This window comes from Petromyzon marinus, chromosome 64, assembly GCF_048934315.1.
Source record: "Petromyzon marinus isolate PM22_M1 ecotype Great Lakes invasive population chromosome 64, UKy_Petmar_22M1.pri1.0, whole genome shotgun sequence".
In the NCBI taxonomy this organism is placed as follows: Eukaryota; Metazoa; Chordata; class Hyperoartia; order Petromyzontiformes; family Petromyzontidae; genus Petromyzon; species Petromyzon marinus.
In genome coordinates, this window is record NC_133730.1 from 2,147,997 (window position 1) to 2,170,358 (window position 22,362).

Consider the following 22,362-nt stretch of genomic DNA (forward strand, 5'->3'; position numbering starts at 1 on the left):
TAAAGAGAGTCGAGTCTGGGCAGTGCTTGGATTGGACGACCATCGTGAGACCACAGGGGCTTAGTCAGTGGGACACAGAATGTGATTGGCTACCGATGCCCTTGCAAGTAGCTCAGCGGAGGAGAGCGTGCAGCTCTCGATCAGAAGGTTGCGAATTCAAATCCTGGTTGGGGGGGGGTTGACTATGGCTTTCATACCTCCGGGGTCGATACATTGTCACCACTTTACTTTTACTTGTTGTAAACAAGAGATGAGCACGACCTCAATGTACATTCGAGCAGAAAATCAAGTTGACTTTTGACCAGTGCCTTTAAAGTGATCAACTGTGTACACAGTAGGGAAGTCAGATTTGTTTTCCCCCCCCCTAATGAGAGCTGCACTGCTACAGAATGGAGTGGACCACAGGTGAAATGCGCTGGGCCAAGATGATGAAGTTTGAGGCCGGTAGTAGTTCCTGCTTCGGTTGCACGTAACGAGCCTGTTAAACCTGTACAGTATACGCGGACACATCTCAAGCGTATGTTCAAGATAAGAGCCGAACTGCGCAGTGAAATACCGCAGCGAGGTTGGGGGTGGGGGGAGAGACAACACCGCAAGGTCACAGGTCAAATTCCTCTCGTTTGTGCCATGAAACAACGGAATTCATGCAAGTCACGACCAACCAACCATCGCGACCAACCGGACTCACCCGACCGGCACTGACATTACAGAAAGAAAACAGGGGGGTTGGGGGTCAAAGGACAGCCCCCAGCGTATGCGCTCGGCACGTGATGACCTACGCATTAAGCGTATTAGCGATGCATCGGGTTTTTTTTTACTTAAAAATCGATTATTGTAATCATGACAAGTGTAGACAATTGTGTGGGGTGTTTTTTTTTTTGTCACGATTCTTTACGATGTATGCAATGCTATGCAATTAATCTGCTAATAATCCATGCGTGGGCTTACGCAGCTGACAAAACGCGCGGGAAACACTTAGAACGAGACGATGAAACAGTTGACTTTGTTGAATCGGATTGCGAGCCTGAATCGCGACACTTGATGAAATCGCTGGGCGTGTGGATCGTTGCCGGCCACCGACCAATTCCGCACAGGCCGTGGCGACGTCCGCGCGTGTGTCGTGACATCAGTAGCGACTCGATCTCTCATCTAGCCTCGCCCCAGGCCTCGACTAAAACACCCGCCACACTCGTGGAACTCTAGCCTCGTCAAATCCCTTCGCACCTCAAAATTCCGAATTATCCAGGCACTCTTCAATGAGATGAAATCACCCCGCCGTTCCTCCTCAAAATCCCTCCACGGGATTCCAAACCACCCTCCCTGTCTTCAAGATCCTCCATGGACTCGCTTCTGCCTACTTCTCCCCCCCCACCCCCCACCCTCCACATGCCGCCCTCATAATGCATCAGATCATGCACGTCAGGCCTCCTTACTCGTGGTGCACGCAAATGTTGAGCACGTTCCACATTCACGTCAGATTTAAGATGATGAAGGGAACGGAACTGTACAGAGGAGACGGAACAAATAAAGAATTGCAAACAAGGCCACAAAATCAAGAATCAATTTTTGAATCAAATTACGGTCCCGAATTTTAACAATTCATTGCAACGCTGGGGTTGGTGGAATTATTCCCTGGCCTCAACCCGAAGAATATACACTCTTGGAAGAGTTTAAACAGCGGCTAGAAACAAATTCCTGACCGCGCTGATAAAAAATGTTATTTTTCACTATCAATACAAGAAACTTAAAACAACACATTAAAGTGTAGGGAGTTTGTGATTGCATGTTGACATTTATCGTAAAAAAATATGTTTTACAAAGAAACTACAGTGTCAAATAATTGTAAAAAAAAAACTGCGATGAGAGCGCAGAGGTTGGAGCCTTAGGACGATAACCGTGGCGCCGCTCCAGTGAATGCTGGAGGCGCCGGTGGGAGGTGCTGCGTGGTGGTGGTGCTGCGTGGTGGTGGTGCTGCGTGGTGGTGGTGCTGCGTGGTGGAGGTGCTGCGTGGTGGAGGTGCTGCGTGGTGGTGGTGGTGCTGCGTGGTGGTGGTGGTGCTGCGTGGTGGTGCTGCGTGGTGGTGGTGCGTGGTGCTGCGGGTTAATGTGACATCGTCTCGCCCACATGGGAGTCAAAAACCGGTCCTGCAGTTTTGCCTTCTTACCCTTCAGTGGCCTGCATTGAAATGTTCCGTGATCTCGGCTCCTTTTGAGCTCTTAACCATCATTAATGTATTTACTTATGTAATCTGTATTTATATAATTTATTTGTTATTTATCTACATGACCTGCTAACCTTTTCTTTACACACCAAGCGTTTTTTTTTCTGTTTGTTATTATATCTTGCTAATCCACCCATGCTGGACCTCTGTGAAAAAAATTTCATAGCTTATCAGATTCTTCCAGTATAAATATAGATTCTGATGAGGCCATGTGTAGAATACGCACACAAAATGGTTACGTCATCTTGACGTAACAAAACCTGCTGTGATTCTGGTTGAATTAATCTTAACGCGCAACACGCGGCATAGATTTCGATTTAAAGCTTTCGTGACTGCAAGGATTCATCTTCTTTGGTTCTTTCGGTAAAGTCACGTAGAATGAGAATAAAATAATTAATTGATCAAATAAAATAACACAATAAAATTCTCACGACGTTTCGGCCACAACACAAGCGGCCTTCATCACCTTCACCTGATGAACGCCGCTTGTGTTGTGGCCGAAACGTCGTGATAATTTTATTGTGTTATTTTATCAATTTATTATTTTATTCTCATTCTACGTGACTTTACCGATAGAACCAAAGAAGACGCGGCATAGAGTTTCCACTTCGGAGCTAACCCTATCATATGGGAAGAAGAAGAAGAAGATCTCTTCATACCGGAAGAGTAGAGAACTACATCTGAATGCATTGTCTTGAGTGGTGTATCATTATTTCGCAAGCGACAAAAACCAGGACTTTTAATGTCCCAGGACAATAGCTGCTTGAGAAAGAGGATGCTCCTCAGAATACAGAACAGGTGGCAATCCTAACGTGACTACAGTGAGTATATGAGTAGTCTAATATAATCAACAGAAGGCCTCGTTTAACCTTGAACGCCCGTGGGTAATAATTTCCCAGGCCATAAACCCAAACAAACCCAGCGTATTTATTACACCTGGCTGTAAAAACGGCAGACGTGAAACCTGGGGTTAAAGTGCACACCGAAGTTGGTACATGAATCCGGAAGAGCCGTACACAGATCCCTGTCGGTGAAATATTTTATCCACATCGGAGCCAAGATTGAATTGCCTTTCGGGTATTGTCACGGGTGTGTGATTTTACCAGGGATTTATGATACATCCGTTCATCGATTTCTTTTGCTCACAGTACACGCAGCGAGACCTGTGATTTATAAGCGCATGTTTTCAAACCATGCCCGAACGTGGTTGCGCCGCTCATTGTCCACGTGGCAAATCTTTTGTTCGGCGAGGACTGTTTCCGAGACTGGTTTAAAACGGCGCAAGTAACACCGCTCCTGGGAAAAGTTGGCTTGAACCATAGTGACACCGCAGACTATACCGCCCGATCTCAACCCCGAGTATGATTTCAAGTGTCACAGAGTGCCTGTGTCTGAAGCGGTCACTTCCCCATGTCGCTGCGACGGGCAGAATCAATCCAGTGCAGTCGTCATACCGGAAGTTCCACAGCACTGAGATGGCTCGACCAAAGATCACCGATGACCTCTGCAAGATCACGGATGGCCGGTGCGCCGCAGCGTTGGTTAGTCTCGATCTCTCGGCCACCTTCCACACCATCGACCATGAGATACTCACTGGGCGGCTAAGGTCAAGGTTCTGTGTATCGGGTACAGCACTTGGGTGGATTGAGTCATACCTACATGGTCGATCACAGTTCATCAAGCTGGGTGACAAACAGTCATCCCGTATGCCGTGCCTAGTTGGCGTACCACAGGGGTCTGTCCTTGGACCCTTCCTATTTCCAACATGTCTCGCCAATCGCCGATATCTCATTGCATGACATGAAGTTACATCAATTTGCTGTTACACAATTGTCCACCGCAGTTCGTCAAAGTTAGATATGCAGAGCCTCGGTAACTTACAAATTGAAAGTGTATTTCTTTAGAACTGCTTTTTTGTATTCTTAGTTTTTTCGGTAAAGTCACGTTGAAGAGAAACAACAAAATAATAAAATATATAAAACAATAAAAAATTCTCACGACGTTTCGACCATAACTCAAACGGTCGTCTTCAGGTGTGTTGGTTCGCATAAATTTATTTTTAAACGGCGCATTTATTTATTTATGAAAAAAAACGTTAGCGCCACGCGCAGCGATTTGGCAGTTTACCCAGGACTAGTCCATCTATATTCTGAAAAGAGGAGGGGGGAGACGAAATTTTTTATAATGTATGCTGTCTGAAAACCACTGTAAGCGTGAACAATCAATTAAGACCTGAAATGGTTTATCAAATCTTTCCAATGATTGCTAAGATAGAATCCATCTTCTCGGTTGAAATTGTCTCTGTGCTTGTATATGTGGATAGCCTCATGAACGAATCTCATGGAAGCCAGATGGCTTACAAAGAACCTCTGTCTTGGAAAAGTCAATGGCATGTGAGCCTACTGAATTAGAACAATTATCTGCCACGGCCGAGGTGTTGGTCCTACCGTGTTTAAGGTCTGCTTTGTGTTCACGAATGCGGTCCGAGACATGGCGCGAAAGAAGTCCAACATACAACGAGAGAGAACATCTTGATATAAAAAGGACCGCAGAGCTTGGGCAGTTGATATACGTGCCGGCTCACTGCCTGGCTTCTGCCTTTCCGCTCCTCTGGTTCCTCCTCACGCTTCCGAGTCGTTCACTCTCTCCAAGAGCGAACAAATACCACGCGGCGTGTTACAAGTTGCAATTATCATTGTGAAATGATATTTTCCTTCCATCTTAATGGGATCCCGGCACAGGGCGGGTGCAAATCACTAACGCAGGCGCTGCGACACGTGGCCCGTGGCACCGGGGTGTAACACAGCAGCGTGGCACGGGAGCGTAAGAGCGTGGTGCGCGCGCGAGCACCAATCGTCTCACCGAGCAGTAGCACGGTGTTGGACACCTCGGTGAACTTGCTGCAGGAGTGTGCCGACGACTCGGCCTTGCCCCAGCCCAGGCCCGCGCGCAGCAGCCGCCAGTTGATGTAGTCGCGGCAGAGGGCCTTGGCCTGCGTCACGAGCTGCTTCTCGCCGGGGCCGCGCTCCAGCGCGTCCAGGACCTCGACCGACAGCCGCAGAGACGACTGGCGCAGCAGGTCCATGGCTCGCTCGCTCATTGGGCTCTCCGGGCGGCCGCGACGGAGCGCAGCCGCGAAGCGGGCAGGAGCCCACCCCACCCCCCCCCGGCACCTGCCAGTTTGCCGCACAGACGCTCTGCTCAGATGTCGGGAAGTATAAACCGGCTGCGAAATTCGGCGCTTAAGTTTTATAATTTGCAAATCTGGTGGTTAAAGTTTGTTTTGTTCATCCAGGTGAGAACTCGAGAGACGAGGATGTAAGAGTGTCATTTGCATGACTTACCTGGGTCACCAAAATTACAAAAGCAAAACAAATACATTTTTGAATAAAAACAGCCGTGTCGCACAAGGTATTGAAAATGTTGCAAACGTAATTCTCTGCAGCGCAAATCGGCTCGGGCATACTAAAGGTATAGAGTTGCCTTTATACTGGTAGGAACGAAGTTGTAAACTGAGTGTACCAGCCTGCAATAGATGAATGTGTCCGTCCGTCCCCTTTCAATACTTTAACGAAGTGAAATCTCGTGCTGTTGGGTGTAAAATCAGCAATAGACAGCGCAGAGACTTGTCCTACCAGCCCACCCTGCAGGGACCTGTTATCATTCTGCCACCAGAATAATAAAAAAAGCCACAATCTCAGCTGTGTTTAGTTGGTGGCCACAACAAGGCTGTGGAGAATATGCACAAGAATGGTGATGTCATCTCTAAATGCAAAGATTGCTGGGATTCATTCAACCTACAGCATGTGGCTTAGGGGAGCTACCTGAGCTACAAAAAAATATATTTAATGGGAAGAACTGGGGGGAGAACTACATCTTAACACGCCGTATACAATAATTTCAAAATATAATTCCTCAACTCATTGCCGTTATTTTACTTCTCTTTCCATCAGAACAAATCTGATGGAGACATAATTAGAGACTGGTCTATTCATATGTAACATTTACATAAACCATTCCTACGCGAGGCAACATTTAACGGCTTCCAAGCCACTTGTCAATATCGTACACACTTTGAAAATGCACGTTACGTGCTTTGCTGATCCACATTTGGATAATGATATGCTAATTACTCCCCAATCAGACAGTATTGTTGATTGATTGCTGCCTTTTAGATCCTTCTGCATTGCTGGCATTGTCTCCCAGGGCCAAACTGCCCAGAGGCAAAACAAAAATTTGCCATAAAACATTACGCAACACTCGACACTTCCCAGGTCTGTCTCGCAAACATTAATTTCAATTGCCTCTTACCTCTTCCCCTTCAACTTAAGGAAACCCTAATCTCTTCCCCTTACAACCTAACTGTGTATATGTCTTTTATCACAGCATCCCAAGATGTGGCCAAATTCACGCACTTGATGAATTCAAATTGTATTGAACTGAATAAGGGGACACCGAGTCAGCTGCCAATTTTGATTTTGCCGAGTGGACTTGGGTGACGGGACTCCCTCGAACGCTCCCGGGAAAACGCACGCCCCGAACCGCCACACCCCGTCTGTTTTGCTTGCCGATTAAATGATGAAGTCAGCCGGCTACTCAAAGCTACACACAGCTTCGAGCTCAAGCTTGGCAATTCAACATTGAGTGCTGGCACCCAAACGGGGCCTCTCACACTTAAGGACGGTGCTTATCCATTTCTCCCCCTGAATTCAGAGCCAAAGAAACTTTGTGTAAATAAACTTCCGAAGTACATACACACGCCCACGCACAGAAAGGCTAAACTCCTTCTGTTTAGAATTGCTGATTTGCCAGTGCAAATGCTCAAAGCGAGCAGCATGATCAGGCCCCACGGAGTGCACGAGTTAGAGGGTGGTATGGCCGACTCGTACACATCTGGACGCCTCGTGTCTCCTCACTGATGAAGCTGACCACATCATCGTAAATGTATATACAGCATTAGGCTGAGCGAGCAATAAGGGAGCCCAAAGCCGCGTTCAGATGGCAAATATAATTATTGACCTTAGAAATCCAACCCGGATGGTCAAGTTTTGGCGGAACATGAGAAAGTGGAGCAGTGTTTGAGGCACTCCACCACCACTCCCTGTACATATATTCTATGGACAAGAACAAAGACGGCCCATTGAGATACATAGACTTTCAGAACAAGTGCTGTCAATGCAGGGGGCTCACTTATCACATGCTGTACTGCAACAAAGACAAACATCCCCCTTGTAGCCTTAACAGACTGTTGAGGCAAGTGCTCTTAGCGAGCACCTATGACACCCAGAAAAAACACACGAGGTGGTGGGTGTGGCCAGCACTGTGCCCATTCACCTTTGTCTTCCCAGTGCTGACGTTTACACATCGCACCTAGGTACTCATTTAAGGTTATGTCGACCTAGAGGAAGTCCAGGACCGGATCAGGTAATCATTTACTGGTCTTGGTGGCCGTGATCTCAAATCGAACTCGGGTCGCCAGGTTCATGGCACAGCACACCAACTACTTGCGCATGGGTAGTACACTCACGCGCACACACACAATTCTGTCAGCCCATCCACGGATTCTATCAGTCCATCCACGGATGGTTGCCTTATTATTTTCAATGTGAGACATTAAAAACACAACCGAGTGTAGTTCTACGACCTTAAGTATATAAACCGAAGCCGTCCTGATTTTACAACTAAACTCTATATACAGGCAGTTGGAAGAGGGTCGCACAGATGACCCAGGATGCTGCTACTGTACGCGTTTAGTCACTGGTCACCAAGCATTGTGTAACGTTACTGTGAAGAACTATGGATCCCCTGGTAATATAAACAGCAAGTGTCACGAAACATATCCATGCGGCGCACACAGGAAGCACATATTTATGCAAGATGCACATCGGTGACACGTTCATGCAAGACGCAGAATAAGAATGCTCTTTTTTTATCCAGGAAATCGAAAGGGGGTCCTGCATTTGAGATGTTTGGCCAATTTCATTCAATAGTGTTTGGCAAGTGCCGGGAAAGCTGAGTTCCCCGAAAACACCCGCCCACCGGTACAAGGGAATAACTCTCAAAACGTCTGCACAGACGGATTTAATCCTCTGCTGGACTGTAGAGCTACTCCGCATTCCCAGCTCGAGGTTTCGGTCTATGGGTGATTGAGCTTTTTCCCCGTTTAGCCCCCAGGCTATGAAATGCTCTTTCACAAGATATCAAGGATCTCCGAGTCTGTGGACATTTAAAAAATGTGTCTTAAAATATATTTATACGCTTCCGCTTATTAAACTTTTACTTCATTTAGTAAATGGATTATAATATTATATTTATGCTGAGTGTGTGCTGCTGCTGTGTCCTGTACAGTGCTTTTAGATCCTTGGTGAAAAGTGCTATATACATGGAATAATTATTATGTCACGCAACTTCCCAAACCTTAGACACCTGGTTATTTCCTAACATTTCTCTCCATGGACTCAGCCAGATGCAAATATATTTAATTAGCATCCCGAGATCTGACTAAATAACATACATTCAAGATATCAGGATATACGAGCTCGACTAAAGATTTAAACATGCAGGAATGTTGTCAAGTGGCTATATGGTTGGCAGTAAGGCAATGGATTCTTGAATCTATACTTGCGGAGCTTTGAAACTGGTCAATCATGCTAATGGAGGACCTTACTGAAAAAGCCTTGAGACTCTGTCTTTCCTAATATTGCTCAACCCTATCCTAATGTCACTAAGCCTGACCTGCCCTAAACGTGGCACGGCCAGTTTTTGACACAGCGCTTCCAAAGGCTTATTTATTTTGAGAGCGGCACACTCAACTGTGTGGGAGCATGTGAACCATCAGCGAGCCAGGCACTAATAAGAGCTTCACAATAGCATCATCAGCTCATCAGCGCTGATGGGGACAAACAAATATCCACTGTGGGTTACTCTCCTTCGCAACTGTTACTGCGTCATTGCATCTAAATCCTATTCATCTAGATTGTTTACCCCTGCGTGTACATATTGCACTGACGTAGGGCCCTATTTAAAAGGCTTTACATTTGGGCATCACCTCCCCCCCACCATTGGGTTGTTTCTAGATCATCCTCTTCATTGTCAAGCATTGCATCCTGTCCGGGTTCGTTGACTCCTAACCACCAGCGCAGAACAATAACCACGATCATTTCCTATTGTAAACGGAGACCCATCATTTCAGCTAGAGGGTCGCTCTCATAGACTAAGCGACTAAAATAGATTCTTACGCTCAAACTACGACCATAAATGTGCATGTGAGAATGTATTATTCATGATATAAACATAATATTCCGATGTAACTCAATGCCAATAGAACAGACATGAAAGATCAAAATCAAAACCATTACAAATGAGATAAAAATAATGTCATTTTCGCCCTGATGCAGCCCCCTTTCCTGGCCTTAGGGATGATTCCTCTCAATAGTAGTAAGTGTTATAAGCAAGCTAAACAAAAGCTTTGTGCCCCAAGCAGCAATGATTGGCAAGGATAAATAAAATAAAATAATTACGATTAATTTAAATAAATTTTTTATTCTGAATTAATCTCTCTTCTCTCTAATCCAACTCCCGCATTTATCTCTTGTCGACCTCACTCTCATTTCACTCCATCCGTCTCGTCTGTATCTCTCTCTTCTCACTAAGTAGACATTCATTTCATCTCACGATATCTCTGACATCTCTATATTATCTATAATCATTTCTGTATCTCTATATCTGAATTGAAAAAGGGTGGAGGCAATTTTTTTTTATTTTTTTGGATCCCCCAATGGGCCAGCGCCACCACCGGCTCCTCTAAACAGCGGCACGGATGTCCCGATCACGAGAGCCGCGTTCTGATGCGTGTACTGCAGAAACCAACCGTGCGGAGAAAAACACATCCGGTGAATATCAAACTTCTCTTGGGTTGACATTGAGTACATAATGCTAAAATAAATAATTTCATCATGTACACACATCCACATGGGAGCTCTCCCTTTCCCTGCAAATTCCCCATGACTTTTGTGGTTCCACACCCACGCAGTCCCAATCTCCCTTCACTCAGGCCTTGGACAATACTGTACATTTGTCAAATACAAATTTAAAGCACCGTCCACAACGCACTCTCGAGTACGAAACCAGCACGAGCGCTGTGCCTGATCGTCATCTGCGGTAATTTCACAATCTCTTATTTTATTCGGCAAATAAAGTCAACCAACGTGCGCGCTCTTTTGTCCTTCTGTGCTACGTCCGAGCGATAGCCATCTGCCATCAAGGTGTGGCCAGTTTCAAAACAACTGCCGCACAGTTCATTGTTTGGTGGGTCCAGTACTTCTGGGCGACTCTGGGCCCTGGTTTAGGTTTACTTGAAACTGTAAACGAAACAAAAATTTAAAGTTTTTTTGTTTTTTTACCAGATAAGGCCCACTGAGCTCTATCACTCTTCATCAGAAGCGACCTGGCCACAAACGATAGCTCAACGAAAGTGGCTTATCGCGTGGAAATGTATCGCGGCCAAATACTGTAGACGCACGTTTCATTCTCAACGTGTACGTAAAAACTATAGAACCCAGATGAAAAAAATCTACGGGACCGCGGGAGAACATTCAGACTCCAAATATACAGGCGTCGGGGTCGGGATTGAACCCACGACCTCCTGCATACCGGGCACAAGGTAGTTAACAACTCGCCACTGCAGCGCATCTTGGCCACGCTGTATGATGCTGGTCGGTGCATGTTGATGAATGCGGAAAACTTAGTGCGCACGATGCCTCGCTTCTCGCCAGGTATAGGTGACTTGTCCAGGGAGGCGCTACGCCGCACAGCTTCTCTTCTGCAAGGCTGTCGAGCTTTTTCACCCAAGCCAAGGCAGCGCACCATGCAGAGAAAACTCATCAATCGCAACCTCCTGACTATTTGTCGGTGGAGTAGCCGATGCGTGGGCTCACGGATTTCCTCACAATGCACGAGTGAAATCGCGCGAACAAGAACTGACGTTTGTCGAACTGTATATGCGAAGATGGTAATGGCATTTACAAAAATAAGACAAGTTTAGCTGTACAGATCTATTCTGTCTACAACACCGAGGCTAAAAAGCTTTTACCCTTTGAAGTCCCTCTTTCGTTCTCAACTGCTGCAAATAAAAAGTGACGGGAAAGCAAAATAGGTTTTGTTTTGTCTCACGTTCCGCCAGAGTTTGTCCCATGAAAGATTTACAAGGCTCTGGCAGACGGCAGGCCCCAGGAAAGTCAAACACAGATGTCCACAAGACACTCATTCACCATTCTCATTCCAGCACTGTTAATCTAACTCAAACTTTACTCATCCCAAAATACCTCCCACCATAGCTCGTATAAAAAAAAAACATGCCAATTGGTTTCAGCACAGCTATATCCTTCTCACGCGGGTCTCTCACTTAACGTGGCACAAATTCTAGCTCTTGAGAATCGGACGATTTTTTTCAGTTTGATAATCGATGGGCATCACTGTCGCAGAGCAAAGCGGGAAGGCGCAGCACCCCTATCGTGGAAAAATTGGTCCCTTGAAGTAATCTCAGATGTACTGTGGTTCACTAATGTCATCTTCTGAAGGTCATTCTCTCATAGACTGGGAGTGGCGCACTGCTCTGCGACATTTACCAATTGATCCTTCACCTCGTGGCACGACGACAATTTCACAATTGTCAAAGAATTGGGGGTAAAAAAAAAAACACGACCTATTTTTTACTGGCAAAAGTATTCAGCCGCGTTCAACTGAGCGTTAGGTGGTGCTCGCTTTCATCGGCAGCCGTGAGCTAATGGTGAACATTCCACATTCCAATGGCAGGGGCCATTCTAACCCTGCTAGAATGCACCCCAGCCAATTTAAGGGTCCATGTTTCTGAAACCACCAACTTCATACTGCTATTCCATCATATCCCAGGCACGGTGACATACCTGAGCAATCCATTGCTTAGGAGGCAGTGTAGGTGGACCAAGCAGAGATGAGTTGGTGCTATTCTCCCAACCTGGCACGGCGATGAAGTTGCCGGTCGACGGAAAATGGATTTTGAGCATTATGTCCTTTTTTTCCCCAGCACTCTATTTTTCTCCCTGATGAAAATTAACTCTTTGTCACGAATTTGGATAAACATGCCAATGCAAGACCTCCCTGAAAACCAAAAAAGTATCTTGTTACTCAGCAAGACAAACCTAGCTATACTTGTGTCGTTTTTATTGTCCTGAAAATTCATGGGAGGTCATTGATCTGGGAACACATGGACGAGCTAAACAGTTCCGAGCGTTGTGTGCGTTTTCAGTGCAAACCTCGAACATTTGTGAACTGTAATGGATGCCGATGTAAATTATTTAACAAGGGCGTGATGTGCTCATACTCTTTGCATTTGTCATGCTGGGGGCCAAATGTTGTACAAATGCCACTGGAGTGGGTGTACCATATACCGTGGATGCACATCTTCCTAACTCCGCACGTTATGGGACAGGTGTCTAGACAAAGTCATTTTCTGTTAACTACAGTGTGTCACAGGCACTTTTTCCCAAATGTAGAAAGTTAAATTTTGAAAGTCCAATCTTAAAAATACCCAAATCAACAAACCCAACATTACTGAACTCCACATATCTGAGCATCACATGACCACAATATATCTGGCCAATGAAAACCACCCACACCCAGCACGGTGCATGGCATGGGTTCCATTTCTACAAATGTTCACATATGTGACCTCTTCACACACAGCAATGTGTTCTTAACATTGTGCGCATTTGCTTACACCCTTAATATTGTCAAGGAACGTCCAATGTACATAGCAGTTTGCGTTTGTGACTCATTTTCATTTCAAACTTTTCACATATCCACCTAACCTGCACCTCAGTCCCCAAAGGGTTGGATAAGCGACGTTGCACTGTATTGACTGCACCAAAAACAGATGGTAGCATTTCCCTAATACTGTATACAGTACTGCAAATCACACAAATACAACACAGCCGAGTGCGTATTTCAATTCGCAGTTGCTAAGCAAATGTCAAGAGGCTTTAAAAAGCAGTGTCAGTACAGAGAAGTAAAATTATCCAGGACCATCTGCCGTATGACCAGTGACTTGTCAGTCGCCCATTACAGAATGGAAGACTCAGAAATGCTTCCAATGAGAAGAGCACTCACATACAAGAGTTGATGGAGCCATCTCGAGCACTCGCCAGCAGCCCCTACCCGGATACTGACACACAATGTCGAAACATAGACCACGTAGCTGGCGTGCACGCGTGGCATGTACAGCCATTTTATCAGTCCACTGCTGGAGCAGGGCCGTCTATTTTCATGCCATGTGGGTCGTGGGGGTTATATTACTATACTTCACCACGCTGGTCCGTGCGGACTGGTGCAGGCAAGGAGCTTCGATGAGGGAACATAGTACCGGAGTATAGTAGAATATATATTTTGCTTTAGTGCCCTCTGCTACCTACACAATATTCCCGAAGCCTACGTGGCACGTTACATGTACAGTGGTCACCCCACCCAAGCACTTAACCAGGCTCAACCCTTTTAGGCTGCCATGATCTGACGGGATCGGACACATTACAGGTGATTTAGATAGAAGGCACATGGCAGTCATTCGGGGTTTTGGAAGTGGGGTTGGTGGATCACACAAAGATATCGTGTGTGAATACCACTCGAGGCTTAAACTGTCAATTACTAAAATGGTACTCGTTTTATCAACCCAGCAGCAATACTATTGAGCCTTGACTGAGATTTGAACTTGCATCCTGATTGCAATCGAAGTGCCGTCACAGCACCACCCGACCCAAAACTAACACATGAAATAACAATACACTTTGATTTCAATGAAAATCCTCCATCTTATTTACCCTGATGTGGTGGGCGCAAAGGGAGGATTCTGTTGTCCGCACAATATATCCCTTGTATCTACACAAAGTGTGGTTAAATGAACACAATAGGGTTAATTTGCCAACACATCCCGATTACTCCTTGCATTCGGATATCAGAAATAGATTTGTCAACTTTACATGGCTCTCTTGTCTTGCAAATAAGCAAAGGTAGGATGGGGGTTAGACAGTGGCCTTGACAGGGAGACAGTGGCCTTGACAGTGAAACGGCGGCCTTGACAGTGAGACAGTGGCCTTGACAGTGAGACAGTGGCATTGACAGTGAGACAGTGGCCTTGACAGTGAGACAATGGCCTTTAGAGTTAGACGGTGGCATTGACAGTGAGACGGTGGCCTTTACAGTGAGACGGTGGCCTTTACAGTGAGACGGTGGCCTTTACAGTGAGACAGTGGCCTTTAAATAGAGCAAGTCAAGATCTATAAGTATCTTGGGGTCATCCTGGATTCAAAACTGAATTGTGAAGATCACATTGATTATATTGGTAAAAGGACAAAAATAAAAATCGTTTTTCTGTATCGACACAAGCACTGCTTCCCCCCTATGTTCCATTTGGAATTGATAAAAGCTACCATACTGCCTCTACTTGATTACTGTGATATCGTGTATAAATCAGCCCCAAGTAATGTACTGAAGAAGCTTGATTCCATCTATCACTCGGCCTTAAGATTTGCATTGAACTGCCCATATAGGACTCACCACTGTGATCTCTACATTGGGTCAAACTTAACATCTCTTAATGTTCGACGGCTTGTGCACCAGATCTTATTTATTCACGATGTACTTATACAAAAATCCGCAGACTACGTGCTGGATCTCCTCTCTGTTTCAAAGAATAAATTTGACCTCAGGTCTTCACTCATTTACCAGCTTCACATTCCCTATTGCCGTACAAAAACCGGAGGAAGGGCCTTTGCTATTGATGCCCCCAGCGTCTGGAATGCTTTTGCCAATAAACTGAAACTTGAATCACTACCTATGAAATCTTCACTCAACTGCTCTAGAAGAGTTGTCCACCCCTAGCTGCCACTGCTATTCATTGGCGTAAAATAAAATAACATGTTTTGCTCCGGATGACGCTGCAAAGTATTATCTGTATTTTGATTTAGTGTGCTGATCTTAAAGGTGCATTGAACAATGTGATACTCCGACTGATGCTCCTGTTGTTGTGGAGTGACTCATGCAGCCAGCCATGGCTCTAGGGTTTGGTGTTACATGTTATTTATGTAGTTTATTGTAAAAAGTTCGGTCACAGTCCCTATGATCACTATTACATTGCATTTATGGCTTTATTTTGGTGATTTCGAAAAGTTTTTTGGTTTGGCCATGTTTTCGTTTATTGTAGTACGGAGTTAGACTGATGGCCTTAATCTTAGTTGTCTTGCGGTTGTTGTTGTTTGACTTGCATCCCACTGGGATTTTTGCACACAGCGTTTGGCGTGCGGTGCTATTTCAGGAATATTTTGCTGTTTTTTCCTGGATTTTCTGTTTGCACATGCACAAAGTCACTTTAAGATGTGTTCTTGTTCATGTTTTTGTTTTTTGTTCGTTGCTGTTGCACCCGATTCAAGAGCCCAATGGCTCACAGGGCTATACCAAATAAATGGAACTATGAACTACAGTGAGACGGTGGCCTTTACAGTGAGACGGTGGCCTTGACAGTGAGACGGTGGCCTTGACAGTGAGACAGTGGCCTTGACAGTGAGACGGTGGCCATGACAGTGAGACGGTGGCCTTTACAGTGAGACGGTGGCCTTGCCTGTGAGACAGTGGCCTTTATAGTGAGACGGTGGCCTTTACAGTGAGACGGTGGCCTTTGCAGTGAGACAGTGGCCTTGACAGTGAGACAGTGGCCTTTATAGTGAGACGGTGGCCTTTACAGTGAGACGGTGGCCATTACAGTGAGACAGTGGCCTTGACAGTTAGACAGTGACCTTTACAGTGAGACGGTGGCCTTTGCAGTGAGACAGTGGCCTTGACAGTGAGACGGTGGCCTTTACAGTGAGACGGTGGCCTTTACAGTGAGACGGTGGCCTTTACAGTGAGACGGTGGCCTTGACAGTGAGACGGTGGCCTTAACAGTGAGACGGTGGCCTTGACAGTGAGACAGTGGCCTTTACAGTGAGACAGTGGCCTTGACAGTGAGACGGTGGCCTTAACAGTGAGATGGTGGCCTTGACAGTGAGACGGTGGCCTTGACAGTGAGACGGTGGCCTTGACAGTGAGACAGTGGCCTTAACAGTGAGACAGTGGCCTTAACAGTGAGACGGTGGCCTTTGACAGTGAGACGGTGGCCTTAACAGTGGGATGGTGGCCTTTGACAGTGAGACGGTGGCCTTGACAGTGAGACAGTGGCCTAAACAAAAAAATATATAATAGGTGATATTTCAGCCAATGGCCCTTAATATGACATTGAAAGGCCAGAGTTCGAGTTGTATAAGAGTTAGAGGCTGCAGTGAGATATATAGTCGATTTCGGTCAATAGAAAGAGCGGATAATAGGTAAATCACTGCAATAAGAAAACAATCGGTAGTACTGTAGGAATAGCAATGATGGTTACCCTATTCCATCAACAGTCACCAGCTGCACTGTGCATGAGTGTAACTGATGATGTAAACATTGGCACTACAGTATCGTGGGTGACACTGGAGCAGCAACAAGTCCAGACCCCCTCCTCCCCTTATGCTACCACACCCAATACTTTCTGCATTACATCAAACACAATCCACCAAGTACACACCCTATACGAACCACGTTACACCAACTACTCGCTGCACACACTATCCGTATGACCAATTCGCCATGAATTTTTCCCGATTCTTGTCAGAACTCAGAAGCCAATCGGGTTGCAGCCAGATGGAGTTATGGCACATAGCGTGGACGGTAGGCTGCCTGGGAATATGCCACGTGTTTGGATGGCTCGGCCTGCAAAGTTGGCCAAGACATAGCAGCTTAGCATTGGATTATTGAATCCATCTGTGCAGAGCTTCTGACGCTTTTACGTCCTCGCCTTGCATGGTTTTTTTTCTCTGCGTACCCTGGCATGCCACTGGATAATGACAAGAGGCTTTCTTGGTTGCATTTTGTAAAAAAAAATACTTTATACAATACAGTAACTCAGGCCATCCACGTACAACTTTTTAAACGTTACTGTACCCAATACATTTTCAATGCAAAGTGCTCGAGGCAGACTGTGACATACTCCATTGAAATCGCCGAGTGATCCATATTCCACACACAGCACTCAATCACAGCGCACACTCAACGACGCCCCATCATTCACATATCCTGCACTGGCAACGCGTACATCCCCCCCATTCATCAATCCACTGCTGGATGAGGGCCTCCACCACGCATGCCGCGTAGCAAGAATAGGGCCGTAAGGGGTTCATACGACCATACTTCACCATGCCGGCCAACGCGGGCTTGTGGGGGTCATATATGTGTAATACAACAATGGATTTTTGCTGCATTGCCCACTGCTGATCACCATATATATACACACAGACTTGCATAGCCCACTAAGACAACCTGGTGCCTGCTCTGAAGAATTAAGGGCCATTGTCCGCCACGCCGCCGATGATAAATTACTTTCCTTTTGAAGGCCAGAGTTATTGACGAATGTGTGCGGTTTTTGGGCGGAGTGGGAGTCGGTGGTCACTCATCCAAGAACTATCCAGGCCCATCCCTGCTCAACACTTACAATACTGCAGCACACAGCCAATGCAGTACACAGCCAATACAGTATACACCCAATACAGTACACAGCCAATGCAATACCAACCCAATGCAGTACGCAGCCAATGCAGTACGCAGCCAATGCAGTACACAGCCAATGTGGTATATACACAATGCAGTACACATGCAATGCAGTACACAGCCAATGTGGTATATACACAATGCAGTACACAGCCAATGTGGTATATACACAATGCAGTACACAGCCAATGCAGTACACAGCCAATACAGTACACAGCCAATGCAATACCAACCCAATGCAGTACGCAGCCAATGCAGTACACAGCCAATGCAGTACACACCCAATGCAGTACACAGCCAATGCAGTACACAGCCAATGCAGTACCAACCCAATGCAGTACGCAGCCAATGCAGTACGCAGCCAATGCAGTACACAGCCAATGCAGTACCAACCAAATACAGTACACAGCCAATGCAGTACCAACCCAATACAGTACACAGCCAATGCAGTACCAACCCAATACAGTACACAGCCAATGCAGTGCACAGCCAATGCAGTGCACAGCCAATGCAGTGCACAGCCAATACAGTACACAGCCAATGCAGTACACAGCCAATGCAGTACACACCCAATGCAGTACACAGCCAATGCAGTACACAGCCAATGTATTATACACCCAATGTATGACGAAGTGCAGTACACACGTTTCTAAATCCTGGACACGACACTCAACTGCTTGAGTTGCATCCAATGCCACTGTTTTACGATACGTGAGTGTAATACAGTCGACAGTACACCACACACCACACTCATAATTACCACACTGCATTCAATCCTGCACACGTTTGAAAGTGTGGACAATAAACACACTTAACTCACTATTACTCTAACACAACATTTGGCCGAGTAGGAGTGTGTCTTGTTGAGTTTATTGTGTTCAATGCTGTGTGGTTTGTGCTCACTAATAGCCTCACCTCTTATGCACTACTACAACACTGCACACCGAACGATTTCTCGAATGTATGGCAGCACGCACACTACACACACAGACTACACACACACTACACACACGACGCACACAGACTACACACACACACAAACTACACGCACACTGCACACACAGACTACACACACTACACGCACACACCACACACACTACACCACGCACATTACACACACACCACACACTACACACACACTACACTACACACACCACACACACGACGCACACTACACACACACTACACACACGACGCACCCACGACGCACACTACACACACTACACGCACACTACACACACCACATACACCACACACCACACACACTACACACACGACGCACATACTACACGCACACTACACACACACTACACACCACACACACGACGCACATACACGCACACTACACACTACACACACGACGCACACACTACACACACACCACACTACACACATACCACACACTACACACTACCACACACACACACCACATACACCACACACACTACACTACACTCACACTACACACACGACGCACACACTACACACACACCACACTACACACATTACATACACTACACGCACACTACACACGCACACTACACGCACACACCACACTGCATACACTACACGCACACTACACACACACATTACATACACTACACGCACACTACACACGCACACTACACACACGACGCACATACTACACACACACCACACACTACACACACACACTACTACACACTACTACACACACACCACACACACTACACACACTACACACACGACGCACATACTACACGCACACTACACACACACTACGCACACTACACACCACACACTACACACACACCACACACTACACACACACCACACACACTACACACACGACGCACACACACTACACGCACACTACACACACACACTACACACACACACACGCATACTACACACACACTACAAACACACATTACATAAACTACACGCACACTACACACGCACACTACACGCACGCGCTACACACACGACGCACATACTACACGCACACATCACACACACTACACGCACACTACACACACACTACACACACACACTGCGCACATACACACTGCGCACACACGACGCACACACTACACACACTACACGCACACTACACACACTACACACACACTACACACACACGCATACTACGCACAATACACACGACGCACACTACACACACCTTACTCAGTACACACACCTTACTCAGTACACACACACCTTACTCAGTACACACACACATCTTACTCAGTACACACACCTTACTCAGTACACACACACACCTTACTCAGTACACACACACCTTACTCAGCACACACACACCTTACTCAGTACACACACACCTTACTCAGTACACACACACCTTACTCAGTACACACACACCTTACTCAGTACACACACACCTTACTCAGTACACACACACATCTTACTCAGTACACACACCTTACTCAGTACACACACACACACCTTACTCAGTACACACACACCTTACTCAGTACACACACACCTTACTCAGTACACACACACACACCTTACTCAGTACACACACACACCTTACTCAGCACACACACACCTTACTCAGTACACACACACCTTACTCAGTACACACACACCTTACTCAGTACTCACACACACCTTACTCAGTACTCACACACCTTACTCAGTACACACACACACACCTTACTCAGTACACACACACACCTTACTCAGTACACACACACCTTACTCAGTACACACACACCTTACTCAGCACACACACACCTTACTCAGTACACACACACACCTTACTCAGTACTCACACACCTTACTCAGCACACACACACCTTACTCAGCACACACACCTTACTCAGTACACACACACACCTTACTCAGTACTCACACACCTTACTCAGTACACACACACCTTACTCAGTACACACACACCTTACTCAGTACACACACACCTTACTCAGTACACACACACACCTTACTCAGCACACACACACCTTACTCAGTACATGCACACACCTTACTCAGTACTCACACACTTTACTCAGTACACACACACCTTACTCAGTACACACACACCTTACTCAGTACACACACACCTTACTCAGTACTCACACACCTTTCTCAGTACACACACACCTTACTCAGTACACACACACACCTTACTCAGCACACACACACCTTACTCAGTACACACACACCTTACTCAGTACACACACACCTTAGTACACACACACCTTACTCAGTACACACACACCTTACTCAGTACACACACCTTACTCAGTACACACACCTTACTCAGTACTCACACACACCTTACTCAGTACACATACACCTTACTCAGTACACACACACCTTAGTACACACACACCTTACTCAGTACACACACACCTTACTCAGTACACATACACCTTACTCAGTACACACACACACCTTACTCAGTACACACACACACCTTACTCAGTACACACACACACACCTTACTCAGTACACACACACACACACGCCTTACTCAGCACACACACACACACCTTACTCAGTACACACACACACACCTTACTCAGTACTCACACACACCTTACTCAGTACACACACACCTTAGTACACACACACCTTACTCAGTACACACACACCTTACTCAGTACTCACACACACCTTACTCAGTACACACACACCTTACTCAGTACACACACACCTTACTCAGTACACACACACCTTACTCAGTACACACACACCTTACTCAGTACACACACACACCTTACTCAGTACACACACACATCTTACTCAGTACACACACACACCTTACTCAGTACACACACACCTTACTCTGTACACACACGCACACCTTACTCAGTACACACACACACCTTACTCAGCACACACACACCTTACTCAGTACACACACACCTTAGTACACACACACCTTACTCAGTACACACACACCTTAGTACACACACACCTTACTCAGTACTCACACACACCTTACTCAGTACACACACACCTTACTCAGTACACACACACCTTACTCAGTACACACACACCTTACTCAGTACTCACCCCTAGTGAAGTAGCCCTACTCACAACCTACTAGCACACACATGATACTCGCATATACACACAGTAAGTATCCACACACCCACATCATACTCGGTACTTACTCGAGTGCAGTACTCAATACACACACATTCTCAGTACTCACACACCCTGGCAGGGTACTCGTGTGTACTCGGTACTCACACACACGTGTGTACTCGGTACTCACACACACGTGTGTACTCGGTACTCACACACACACGTGTGAGTACTCTGTCGTCACGCGTGTGTACTCTGTAGTCTGTAGTTACGCGTGAGCACAGAGTACTCACACGTGTGTACTTGTTACTCACACGTGTGTACTCTACTCACACGTGTGTACTCTACTCACACGTGTGTACTCTACTCACACGTGTGTACTCTGTAGTTACACGTGTGTACTTGTTACTCACACGTGTGTACTTGTTACTCACACGTGTGTACTTGTTACTCACACG

At 46.2% G+C, this 22,362-nt stretch overlaps 1 protein-coding gene and 1 long non-coding RNA gene across 2 annotated transcripts in view; one reads left to right on the top strand and one right to left on the bottom strand.

Annotated features, from left to right (window-relative positions):
* The window catches only part of LOC142906399 (uncharacterized), a 67,967-nt gene that overhangs the window by 15,067 nt on the left and 30,538 nt on the right, over positions 1-22,362 (top strand). The window lies entirely within an intron of this gene.
* The window catches only part of BOK (BCL2 family apoptosis regulator BOK), a 31,153-nt gene that overhangs the window by 7,769 nt on the left and 1,022 nt on the right, over positions 1-22,362 (bottom strand). Inside the window, exon 2 of the mRNA XM_032977844.2 lies at positions 5,084-5,394. Within this exon, the coding sequence (XP_032833735.1) occupies positions 5,084-5,394 (311 nt within the window). The remainder of the gene's footprint in view (positions 1-5,083; positions 5,395-22,362) is intronic.